Here is a 13,588-nt window from a genome sequence, read left to right as displayed (position 1 = left end):
TTCGAACTCATATCTCACGTGTCATACGGAGCAGAAGGACTGTTGGAATGAGGAACAAGATGAGCGGAAAAGCAAGAGATATCATATGTCTCTTTTTGACCTCTGAACCTTTGACAAGAGTCAACAGATGACATTTAGCCCCTAACCTGTCAGTAAACAGGCTTCTAAAAAACATAGAATGAAAAAAGTCTAATCCATGATTAGTTGTTTTTTTTTCTGTTATTATCCTACATCAGAGCTAGCTGAGGCACATCAAAACATGTAGTGTAGTTAGAACACACCTGAAGGAAGGTAAACACACAGATATCCTCAATCACCCAATCACAGGTGTTAAGCAGCACCAACAAACACCTGACACAGCTCTGATCAAAAAAGGAGATTTGAGATACCTCTCCAGTTCTATAATATCAATAATATCAGTCGGTTTATGGTTAAGTAAATGACAATCAAGGATGGATGTGGAGTGAAACATATGTACATATGTATATATAACATTAACTTACATTAACCTAGATTAATAAATTTTGCAAAAAAATGTCCATTGCTAGTTCATTAAACCCAATGCAGTAACTAATATTAACAAAATGAAACTAATTGTACAGTGTATCGCTTTACAGTAAGTTTAATTATACATACATGCATACTACATACTAGAGCTGCACGGTTCACAAAAAGAATTACAATTTTTTTGTTTAAAATAGAGATCATGATTCTCCCACTATTCTGAATAGACAACTAACCAAAATAACATTTACTAGAGGTTCTGACATGTTTATTGTTGCAGACTATTTAAAAAAAAATAATAATAATAATTTGAATGAATTTTGAAGAAAGAAATTGGTTTGAATGAACGGTTCAATGACTCGATCATAAAGACATTACTTGTTTCATTACTGCATGAATCAGCTTTTTTGAATGAATCTCTTAAATAAATGATTCAGTGACATTCATTTTTAACAGTCACTTGTCACCACCTAGCGGTGTAACAATGTATTCGACAATATTTATTTGAAGCCTCAAGTTACTTTCACAAGGTGATTTACTCTGTTTTGATCACTACCATAGACATCAGTGTTTATATCTGAACTATAACATTTTATCCCAGTACTTTTGTGATTGATTTATTTAACCAGGAAGGTCCTAATGAGATACAATATCTCTTCTACCAGGGAGTCTTGATGTAGTTGAAAAGACTGAAGCTGTTTCATCCCTTTACATGACAACTGCTCTCTCTGGCTCAGCGGCAGTGCCAGATTCCGCCAATGCAGATTTGAACGTTTGCTGTGATCATTCTTGTCAAAGATTTAATAGGTATAGGCGTATCGTTGACATTTAGGAATACTGTAAGATTGTATGGGTGTTTGAATTTAGATGGCAATCTTTTAAAGGGGTTATCAACTGAGAAATCAAAATTCCCTTGATCTTTTGACACATAATAGGTCATTACTATACTTTAAAAACATCCTTTAAAGGGTTAGTTCACCCAAAAATGAAAATTCTGTCATTTACTACTTACCCTCATGCCGTTCCACACTCGTAAGACCTTCGTTAATCTTTAGAACACAAATTAAGTTATTTTAGTTGAAATCCGATGGTTCTGTGAGGCCTCCATAGGGAGCAATGGACACTTCCTCTCTCAAGATCCATAAAGGTACTAAAACCATATTTAAATCAGTTCATGTGAGTACAGCGGCTCAATATTAATATTATAAAGCGACGAGAATATTTTTGGTGCGCCAAAAAAAACAAAATAACGACTTATATAGTGATGGCCGATTTCAAAACACTGCTTCAGGAAGCGTCGGAGCATTATGAATCTTTTGTGTCGAATCAGCTGTTCGGAGCGACAAAGTCACGTGATTTTCAGTTTGGCAGTTTGACAAGCGATCCGAATCATGATTCGACACACTGATTCATAATGCTCCGAAGCTTCCTGAAGCAGTGTTTTGAAATCGGCCATCACTATATAAGTCGTTATTTTGTTTTTTTTGGCGCACCAAAAATATTCTCGTCGCTTTATAATATTAATATTGAGCCACTGTACTCACATGAACTGATTTAGATGTGTTTTTTGTACCTTTATGGATCTTGAGAGAGGAAATGTCATTGCTCCCTTTGCTTCATTTTTGGGTGAACTAGCCCTTTAAGTTTCAGAACTCAAAACTTTCTTGTTAGTCTAAAAACAGCTTATATTGAAGCCAGTCTACAAAAATAACAGGTTCTGGAATGTGCTACGTAATAGTGTGGCTAAGCACCGCCTCCGCAGAAGATCAACGCCTGCTTCAGCATCACTGCATGTTTAGTCAACCCAACAATTTGCGCATAGTAGGTAAATAACGAGAGAGGCAAACGCAGGTCTAAGCCGAAACCAAATGATAAAGATGGCTCCGAAGACAATAAGACGCTGTTTAGTCTCAAGTTGGGGAAACACAGTCTTTGAAAAGAGTGGATGAACTTTATTTTTATTTTAAAGTTCCTGACCGCGTCTTTGTTCACTTCATTTTACCATGGATTCGTTTACAAATTCGACACAGGATTTTCAGCAAGATTGGAACTAAAAGATGATGCTGTGTCGAATATATTGGATCCAACAGTAATGTCTCACTACAAGTGTGAGTAACTGTTTTTATCACATGCTCACTATTGCTTTGTTATTACAGGTCACTTGATATGTACTTATGTACATATTTATGCGTATTTATGCGTTTTTAAAATTGTGATTAAATTATATACAGAAAGTGATCAAAGAACGCTCTGTTTATAATGGCTGAAGCTGTCGATCACACAGCATGTGTTTATCTGAAAACTCCCGTTATGAATCTCTAACTGTATTTACACTGTGTTTGCACTGTTAGTAATGATAGAAGGATTTGTGAGAGTGCAGAAACCAAGTTCCAATGACATGATCACTGCCATCACACGATCACAGGCTGGCTGTCATCGGCTACAATGCTCTTCACTGCAAGCTTTCATGCGACGGGAGTAGACCAAAATATAGTGGTATAATCAACACTTTTCATGATTAGTTAATCTTGACAGCTATAGGCCCTAATAGTAAAAATTTGGTAAAGTTTTCGCCGTGGGGGTTCAATCCCTAACTGCCTGGCAGCACCAGTTCCACATGTAAAGCTTATTTCATATGCAAACATGTCAGCCAATCACAGCAGTGGGTGTTTATACTGGTCTCCCAGCAGACACACCTCTTCAAACAGAGCGTTCAGACCAGAGGGCTAAAATCATAGAAAAATGACAATATTTGATGTAAAATTCGTACTAACATTACAAGTTGACCTCAGGAAACAATATGAAATAATAAAAAAAATGCAATTCATGAACCCTTTTAATGATTAATCGTGCAGCTCGACTACATATTAGTTGTGGACAATGTACTTGAGTAAAAGAACAGACACCCTAATAAAATATTACTCCAATAAAAGTATTAAGTACTCTTTTTCCATTTTACTTGAATAAAACTACAAAAGTACTTGATTTTTAATGTACTTAAGTATTAAAAGTAAAAAATACTGATCAATGAATGTTTGTTGAATTTGTTGCTTTTTTTTTTCAAAATATGTAGGGCATATAATGTCTTAGACACACAGATAGAGCTTAAAATGGTTACAACTCAGTCTAACATCATTTCTGAATTGTTGTAGCAGCCAAGCAGACTCTTAATATGTATTCATCTGCAAGTAAGAAAATGTTTTATTTTATTACCAAAACTTGTCATACACTGGTAACTAGCTGCTGAAAATTACGGATAATTCAAGTGTGAAAATAACTAAATATGTACACTAGGAACATATTTTGAATGATGAAAAACAAAATGTGTGTAAATGTGCTGACAAATATAAACATATGATCAGTGTTGGGCACGTTACTTTAAAAAAGTAATTAGTTATAGTTACTAGTTACTTCTCACAAATAGTAACGGAGTTAGTAACTGAGTTACATCATTATAAAAGTAACTAATTACCAGGGAAAGTAACTATTGCGTTACTTTAAAAAAAATAAAAAAAATAAAAATAAAAATATGCCAAATAAATTGAATGCCCCCAATATTACATATAAGTCTAAGAATAAATTATTCTTGATGCGACTCCTGACTCATGATCCGCTCTTGCTCACGACATGAAATTTCTCTGTACTGTGTTGGTAGCCATTAAAGAAAACGTAGTTTCATATTTATGTTTAAATAGTCCTATGTTATGTTTTAAATCCATTTATTCGATTATGAAAAGTGAACAGCATGAGTAAGATTCATCATAAGATGCGCAAATATATCGGGATACATGGAGTGGGTCAGACATGATTTTAAACACTTCATTAAGTTTTGTTTTATAGAAAGCCTCTCTTTTAAAGTGAATTTCGTTTTGTAAAAATTGTATCTTAATTTTAATCAATGTTTCATCAACCAATTGCTTGGATTTAATATATAACAAGTAAATATAGCAGACAATAAAATCATGACATGGAGGCGTGGGCGCGATTACTGGCGCGTGAACTGGAGCGCGTCTTATAGGCTAAATGAACCGAAACTCAGAGGCTGCTTGCCTCGCAGACATGAGAAATATATCTATAGAATGCTTGAAATATCTACTTTAACGAAAATGAAGTAATTAAACACGAAAAGAAAGAGGCTACTCTGATTATGTAGCCTAATCCGAATGAAATGTGCGTTATCTCTCTAGGCGCATCCATATGAGCAAATGATCAGCAATGAGAATCAGCAATGTCAACTTCATCTTTGCAGCCGACACTGATTCAGAAAACATTACTTTATTAATAAACAATTAAAATGTCTCCTTGCTGTTTTTGTCACACTCATAATCATTACCTTTGCCGGTTCTTTATGGCAATTATGCGTGCCCTTGAGTGCTATATAGCCTATATTATGTAAACGCTCCTTATTATGATTTATTCTCTCCAGTATTTAAGAAATTAAATTAATATAAATGTGATTAGTCAACTAATAGCTTAAATGAACAACTACTAGTCGACTAGAAAAAACTCATTTCACATATTTTCGATCAAGCATCAAAAAGGGTATTCTGGTTTGAGCTCGCGCTCCGCTCGCATGCTCTGACAGACACACACACAGCGCATCGTACATTATTATCAGTTTAAAATTATATTTGTGTATGACTAACCGCAGCACACACCAGAGAAAAAAAACTTTGCAGGTCCCATGGCTGAGAGAGAGCTTACTCGGATGAAAACCGCTTCAGTGAGCTCAATTATAGTAACGGCGCATTTTTTTTGTCAGTAACGCTAACGACGTTGTAACGGGAGAAAAAGTCATTCGTTTGATTACTCGTTACTGAAAAAAGTAACGGCGTTAGTAACGCGCGTTATTTATAACGCCGTTATTCCCATCACTGCATATGATATAAAAATATCACATGTGTTAACATTTTAAGAAGAACACTATGCAAAAATAGTTTTATATTATTTGAAACCGCTGACAGCGGGGAAGATGCATAGGCATTTACGTTATTTTAACATTATTTTGTTTTTACCTAAAACCTATCCTTTTACAGCAGATTTAGTTCACAAACAACTGACACTGGAGACTCGCTCTGAGCAGATCATTTGAATTAGTGAGCTGTTGACTCGTTCCAATTCATGAATGAATCATTCAGTGCGATTTGCGAACTAATTTAAAAGTTTAATTGAAACGAATTGGACACTGTTATCGCATCACAGAGCAGGTGATGATTTCTTCAATTCAAAGTAATGAGGAGCAACGTGTTTTTATGAAATGTAGTGGAGTAAAAGTACAATATTATGCTTTGGAATGTATTAAAAAATAAAAGCATCCTAAAACAAAAATACACTGATAAAGTACAGATACTTGGAAAAATGCTCTTAAGTAGAGTACTTTGTTACACTGCTACATACTATACACATAAACACACACACACACACACACAATATTGTAATTATAATTCTTAGTTCTTATAGTTATAGTGGTGTTTATGCTATTATTGAGCAAGTCAAAATGGGTTGCAGTTTTATGTTAGATCACATTACCTATTTTGGTCTCATTTCACATTAACTACAAGCTAACTTTTTTGGATGATTCAGTAATATAAAGTGAGTGTTTGATGATATTTTACAAAGCAAGTGTTTAGTTAAGCTTCTCTAGTTTTTCATTCACATGTAAACTTTCTTCAGTCCTGTCATTAGTAACAACAAGCAGGACTGACATTATAAAATCTGGTTCAGATTTTATCTAATCCAGTTAGAAAGATCATCATAAATATTTTTATATGCTCTGTTGATTTTGAATTGGTCTACTGTCAAATGCACATCATTAGAACGATGATTGATTTTTGTTTTATTTTTTTACTTGTCATGCCCAGACTAAGATTGTTTTACATTGATAAATTGTGTCAAATAAATGTTGGCTTTTATTGTAATAATTCGTATCCAAACCTTTAGATCACATCAATGACTTCAAAAGATATTAAAGACCTGAGATTGAAAAACTTTGTTTGCCAGCGCATTTGTTTGTTTCTTTTTTTCCACATTTTTCTCCTAATTTTTGGCAGCCATTCATTCAATGCAGCCTCTTACTGTAAGAGCACCATTGCCTTTTTCTTTCTTTCTTTCTTTCTTTCTTTCTTTCTTTCTTTCTTCATTTTCTTTTCTTTTTCCTTTTTCTTTTTTCTTTTTTGTTTTTTTGTTTGAACACCTGCTCACATTTTATGCGTGTGTGAGCAGCGGTGAATTTAAAAAGATTTCTTTCATCTGCTTCCATTCATTTCTTCGCCAATTTCACTCTGTCTGTCCTCATTGGTTAGAGGGGAAACTTCGCTAATCTGAGCTTTATACGTTTTATTTCTTCATAATAGCGTTCACTCAGAACAGCTCCAAATATTTGTGCCGCTTTTTTCTGCCCACACCGCCTGAAGCACTGAGGTGTCAACACTGTAGTCTTATTTAGATTACACAGCTTCAGTTGTAACAGGAGCCTTTGCGTTGGGCATGTCGCTAAAACACGTCCGCTACATGCAGTTACTCCATGTAAGAGTATTGCCTCAGTCCAGAACCTAAACCGGCACTTAAGAGAGACATACAAAAAATGATCCTGTTCTGAAACCAAATTTTATATGGGGAAATTAATTTTTGAAATAACCTTTGACAGTAACTTGCACTATTTGTTTTGGCAGGAGAGAGATATTGGCAATGCCTCTTTATCCACATTTGGAGTTGCCCAGGCAGTTATTGAAATCATTCTCATGTTGTATCCTTTGCTGTGTGTGATTCTCAAATGCTACATAAGCTCCAGTCTAGTGTTTGATCACAGATTGTGTGTGTTTAGTGAAGAGTCTCAAAGTTGTTTGCTTATAATCGTTGTGAGTGTGTTCTAGACTGAAATGCTATTGAAGGGTTTGACGAGAAACAACTATGTTAGTCTTAACTCTCCAACAGTTACCTGATGGTCTCATCTGTGGTTGGCTTTTATAGCCTTCGCATCTTTCAGGAGCTCACTCCCATAAAGGATGACACGACCATGACAACGGTAGGATCTGCAACACTGCTTCAGTTTTATGGCCTGTTGACACTCAGTCGGATACAGCTAAATGTCACACAAGCATAAAATATTCACAAACAGTTCATTGTTCATGTCAGTTCATGTCATTGTCTAAAAAAGTTTGAATACCTGAATATATTGTTCAGCATCTGAATAAAAAATGACCTAACTTTCCAATTATTGCATGGAGTTTCAACAATTACATCTAATACTGTAGTAATAACAGTATACATAATTACATGTATCTAACTTTACACCAAACCCGACTCAATAGTAGGTACATGTTGATAATTAATATTACCCATGTGCTTAAATGTGTAAATGATGGAAATGTTTCTTAGTCTTGTTTTTCCTTTTCTTGTAGATCATTGGTTGCTGTGTATCTATTCTAGTGCTGAGCTCGGCCTTGCCTGTCATGTCCCGAACACTTGGTAAGGTCCTCCTGGCCTGCATGTATACACTATCCTTCATAAGCATCTGTATTTCTCGGGGCTGCCATTAACATGCCATTTAATGCTTGTTTATTTTTGGATACTACAATTTTTATATATATTATACACATAACTGGAGACTCATTTACACTGTTAAGATTTAACAAGTTACATTCCAGCATGATTTGCCATAGAGATTTTACACAATAATGGAGCGAGAAAAAGGACAGACAAACAGCCGTCACAATAGCTGCAATAAACAACATGGCAAGCTGCAGAGACAGCTGTTCAAATAGCCGTGTGTGTGTGTGTGTGTTAGTAAGTACAGTGACTCATTGGGAGCTTCAGAAAAATACCAACATTTCTGCTGTGCTGCATTGAATAGATGAAAGGAGAGGTTGCACAAAGTAGTTTTTCGTTGTTGTTGTTGTTGTTTGTTACCAAAGAATTTCATCAAGTTTGTTCATATAGAGTCTTAAACAGAAGTCCTTCAAAAAAATACTCCAAAGGGGTGTGGGTGTAGGTTTGGCTGTACTTGTAAGGTCCAAAAAGTCCTTACTATTCAAAACTTTCTTCACTAATATAGTGAAATCTGTTGTTAAAGATACTTATAAATCGGCCTGATGTTTATTAAATCTAGTGTTTTGCACAGGTTTCTGTGAGGGTTATGTTTAGGGGTTGGGGTCGGTTAGGCGATAAAAATTGTCATTAACCTGATATAAAAAACAATGGCAGTCTGTGAGATGTCCTCACTAATATAGTGAAACTAACTAAATTGAGGTCCCCATGGGGAAACAAGCTTATAATTCATTGAGAGAGTTTCGAGTATGTGTTTTATGTAAAAATGCGGAGTTTTCTGTGATGGGTAGGTTTAGAGATAGGGTAAGTGTTAGGGGATGAAATATACAGTTGGTACAGTATAAAAACTATTAGGTCTATGGAGAGTCCCCACAAGGATAGTAAACCAGACGTGTGTGTGTATGTGTGTGTGTGTGTGTGTGAGTGTGTGTACATAAGCAGACTGCAGGAGCCTGTTAAAAATGTGGGAAAGGCAAACGGATTTGTGTGACACTGATTTTTACACGGACAGTTAACAACTCTCACCCTAACACACTCTTTTTAAATGTCTTTTTAACATCTAGATATTTAACTCTTGTTTTTTTGTTGTTGTTTTTTTACAAATTCTGAGTAGGTTACTTGGATTTCTTTATTTCATTGTCATTATAAGGTGTTTCCTAAAAAGAGGCCTTTGCTAAATAAATAATTTACACATGAGCGAGAGAGTGCAGTTCACCTTTTATGCCTTAGTTCTTCACCAGAACCAAAAGTTCAGGATGCACTTGGCCGAAAACCGAAGCCGAAATTAAAAAATAAAGTAAAAATCAATTAATTCATCAAATTTATTTAATAATCAAAACTCAAATGGTTAAAACTGGCTAAAAAATTAATTTGCACATATGGCAGTTTTTATATCAACATTTTAACAACAGAATTGTTTCTACTCTAGTTTGTTGGTGAAATATAAACATTTAAATGAAAAATAAACTAATTACTTGTTTTCATGACAGACTTATTCAAACATAAATTAAATAATGAAAACAACAGGTTAAGTAAAAATATAATGAATATGTAAAACGGTGCATATATTTAACATATCTAGCTAACTAATGAGTTTATGGACATTGAATAGCTTTCTTGAGGTAAATGTAATGTTAAGTGACATTGTTGCCTACAAGCTGATTTATTTACGTCTTTCCCCGAGTGAAACACTGAGCGATTACATGAGACAGGATTTATTTTGGTAAGTTGTAATGTTTTTTAGCATGTTCACCCATGTTTATTTCATGCTGTAACTAGTAGTAAAGAGGAGATGAGATGGTCGGTTCATGTGCGCTTGATCCATGCTGCCACTCGAACTGAGGTGGCTACAGTGATCTGTCGCACTGTATTAAAGAGCACCAAAACGACATTTAGGCCTATTGTTTGAATTTCGTTATAAAATCTGCACAATTTTAGACTTTGCTTTATATTAAAAGTAACAAGGCACAAAGCTTTTTGTGATTATTGGATGGCAGGCACGCTTCAAATGTTTAGTGATCAACAGAAAACAGCACAGACTAAAAGATTTTCGATTTAAGAAACCATATCATTACCAATTAAAACTGAGAAATTAATATTGTCAACATGTAATACTAACATGTTTAACTGTTGTAGCTTATCCACGTTGTATGCATGAAATAAAGGATGAACACAGTCAAAACGTGCCATTGGTGAAGCGCTAATTAAATGTCTGTTTGGCCCGAAAACAAAAATAGCTGTTTTGGATGAAAATTTTCGGTAGCTGAAATTTCAGTGCATCCCTACTTATAGACCTTGTTATATGTGATCGACTACAGATATTATTAGATTGCATGCAATTAATATCATTCAGGATAATGGTGTGAATGTGACTGCAGTCAAAAATCAGGCATGCACAAGAGAAACCTTTTGAGAATAAGTTTACTTCTACAGCAAATCAACATTATCCAAGTGCTTATTCAAATAATTGGATATATCCTGTTTATAACTTCTCATTTTAAATGTGATTCTCTTTACAGTTGCCTTTAAACATGCAGTTTAAGTTACAGAAATTGGTCATTGCCCTCATTAACTGGTCATTAAGTCCGGAAAAGTGCTTTAAATGAAATCTAATTAATTTCTTTATATTACCTTCTGCAGTTTTTTTTTTTTTTCCTTTTTTTTTTTTCTGAAAACTTGACCCTGTGTTACCACTTTCAACTTGTGCTTTTTCTGATGATGCTTTAGATTTTGAATGGGAAACATTGAAGTTGTTTTAAGTTATCCTCAGGAGTCAGCCTGTTGTGCTCAATGTTTTATTTAGAGGTAGTCCAGAAAAAGGTTGAGTTATAATGGTATTTAAAAGAGCACCCAAAAAGCAGGAGAGAAAGGAGAACAGAAATCATGCCCAACAGGAAAAGCCATAATGCATTTGGGGGAGGCAGATTGTTCCTTTCTGAAACATGAAGCTAGTTGATCTCTGATTTTATGTTTTTTTTTTTTTTTTTTTTTTCGTAGTTTTGTAGTTTTTTCAATTTGTAGTCAGTGTTTAAAAAGGCTAAATGGTTGTTAAACAATCATTTATCTGTATTCAGACAAACTTTTGGTGTGGAATGAATTTGTTTGGAAATTAGAAAATTAAACATGCAAGTATATTCTATATATTTTTTCTATTAAAAAATCCTGTGCAGAAAAACCTGGTCTTTTTCAGGAAGTTAAATTATTTTGTAAAACAAATCTCTTTAAAATATTTTGTCATTTTTATGATGAAAACACTGATATTTTTCTTTTTGCTTTATTTTATCATGTTTGCATCCATGCAGTCTGAAGTGATAAAGTGATGACTTGAGTTAATTCATGTCACACTGCACATGCTGTATTCAGTATGATTAAGCAAAGAAATCACTTTGGAAACTTGGCAACATAATTCTCAAATTTATACTGCACTAATACATGTCGTTTGAATGTGCACATGCACCCCGTGGCGATGGATCATTTAGTCATATAAAACAGCAGAGTTTAACTTGTCTGCTTTGTTTCAGAAAGAATGTGTTTTTCTCAATCAGTTTTGTGTGATGGACAATAAACAGCCTTCATTCTAACTGAAATATGTCGGCAGATGGTAAATGGCAGACTTATCTTGGGTGTTGTTATCTGATTAAGATGGAGCTGTAGTCCTTTAAGTGTCTTTCAGAATCGCCTCCTTTTTTTTTATCATTTCTTCATCATGAGCCCTCACCTGCTCTTTCAGTCCTTTCTACAATCCTTTTATTCATGCTTGAGACATTGACAGTGTTTAAATGCCAAATCCTTTTAAGAATCTCCCACCCAAATAAACAATCATGGCACCTATATTTCATCATGAGTTTATATTCTCATTTCACTGATGGTTTTTTTGCTGAAGTAATCTTGTGCATGCAAGTCTTTTGTTTGATAATCTGTTAATTCAGAGAAAATAAAAATAATTAGTAATGTAATGTATTTTTAGGTAGTAGGGTACAACGGGGCTAAAGGTACACCTTAAGAAAAATGTGCTTTTCACTACTTCCATAGTGTATAATTGCTGGGGGAAAAAACATTGATGGAGCAACAGATTTTGTGTGAAAATAAATTATAAAAGTTTTTTTTTTGTTTTAATTGTATAAATGTATGAGGTGGCAAGGTGGGCCTTTTACCCCACAAACAGGGTAAAATGCCCACCAGCATGGGGAAAAAGGCACAGTATTGAAGTTAATATTCATTCAAAACAAACTCTTTAGCAAAGTTTGTACTATTTTCTGTTTATTTTAATATTTATATTTAATACAATTAATATATTTATATTTAATATAAATAAAATAATTAATTTTTGTTCAATAAATATACTGTCATTTAAAATGTTAATATAAAAATATATTGTAAAAATATAGAAACAAACTTATTTTAAAAAGTAAAGATTCTGAAAGTATTGAAAGACATCCCATAATAATTTAATATAGATTTACAGCAATAACAATAAATATTTTATTATATGATATGATTAATATCATATTTTTTAAATATGATGTTTTCATCATAAATAAGGTGTTATTCTCTAAGGTGGACACCCAAATCAATATATATTTACCATCTGAATCTTACCATGTCATGACAACAAATGGAAAAGCCAGCCAGCTATTAGTTATCATGTTATTGTGCCTTTTGCCGCAACTGCAGGAGTGCTTTTTTTTTACCCCAAATACCATACTTTTACACACTCTTCCATTATTGGAAAACTGTTGTTTTAATTACCTTGAACAAAACTGAAAACCATTAACAAGACCTTTGTTTCAAAATATAATCTATACTTGAAAAAACATCAAATATTAGATCAAATTAGCACAGAATCTTTGCGCTTCAGTCCACGATAGCGTCAAGGATCAGCCAAATGTCCACGTCCATCTTGAAAAGCGAATGTTTTGGAAAGTGCTGTGGCAAGTTTTTGTGCCATCTAGTGGTTTAGAGGAAAATAAAATCAAATGTGCCTTTTACCCCAGTGCGCCTTTAGCCCCGTTGTACCCTAATATTGGTTTGGTACAGGATTATTAAGAGAGAATGAATGTAAAATGGACTGTTCTGCTATTCAGCAGCCCTTTTGTTTCTACATTTGTTGATTTATAGGAAAGAGGTTGTAAAGTACAGTAAAAAATATAGAATCTGAAAAGCCTTCTTGTGTCTCTCATAGATTTCCTGTGTCTTTCCTTCTGCAGGAATAACAAGGTTTGATCTCCTGGGTGATTTCGGACGATTTAATTGGCTTGGAAATTTTTACATTGTACTTTCGTACAATCTTCTGTTTGCTGTGGTAACCACATTGTGTCTGGTCCGAAAATTCACGTCTGCCGTGCGAGAGGAACTCCTCAAAGCCCTCGGTAAGTATTCTATTAGGACTTCTTACATCTTAGTTTAACCTCCAAATTTTTTTTCTGTTCTACATTTCCCTCATTCTTGTTCTCTAAATTTCTCTTTTGGTCTCTTTTGTTGTACTCATGTCTCTGTCCGTTTGTAATCAGAGCAACCCACTGATGATGCATACTCTAGT

The 13,588-nt window shown here is 34.2% G+C and overlaps 1 protein-coding gene across 1 annotated transcript in view; it reads left to right on the top strand.

Moving 5' to 3' along the window:
- Positions 1-13,588, top strand: part of lmbr1 (limb development membrane protein 1) — a 48,424-nt gene that overhangs the window by 30,896 nt on the left and 3,940 nt on the right. The window contains exons 13-16 of the mRNA XM_048184786.1: positions 7,176-7,249; positions 7,438-7,528; positions 7,905-7,971; positions 13,257-13,418. Of these exons, the coding sequence (XP_048040743.1) occupies positions 7,176-7,249; positions 7,438-7,528; positions 7,905-7,971; positions 13,257-13,418 (394 nt within the window). The remainder of the gene's footprint in view (positions 1-7,175; positions 7,250-7,437; positions 7,529-7,904; positions 7,972-13,256; positions 13,419-13,588) is intronic.

Source organism: Megalobrama amblycephala, linkage group LG3 (assembly GCF_018812025.1).
Source record: "Megalobrama amblycephala isolate DHTTF-2021 linkage group LG3, ASM1881202v1, whole genome shotgun sequence".
NCBI lineage: Eukaryota > Metazoa > Chordata > Actinopteri > Cypriniformes > Xenocyprididae > Megalobrama > Megalobrama amblycephala.
Note: the sequence above shows the minus strand (reverse complement) of the source record. Positions and strands in the feature narration are given on the sequence as shown.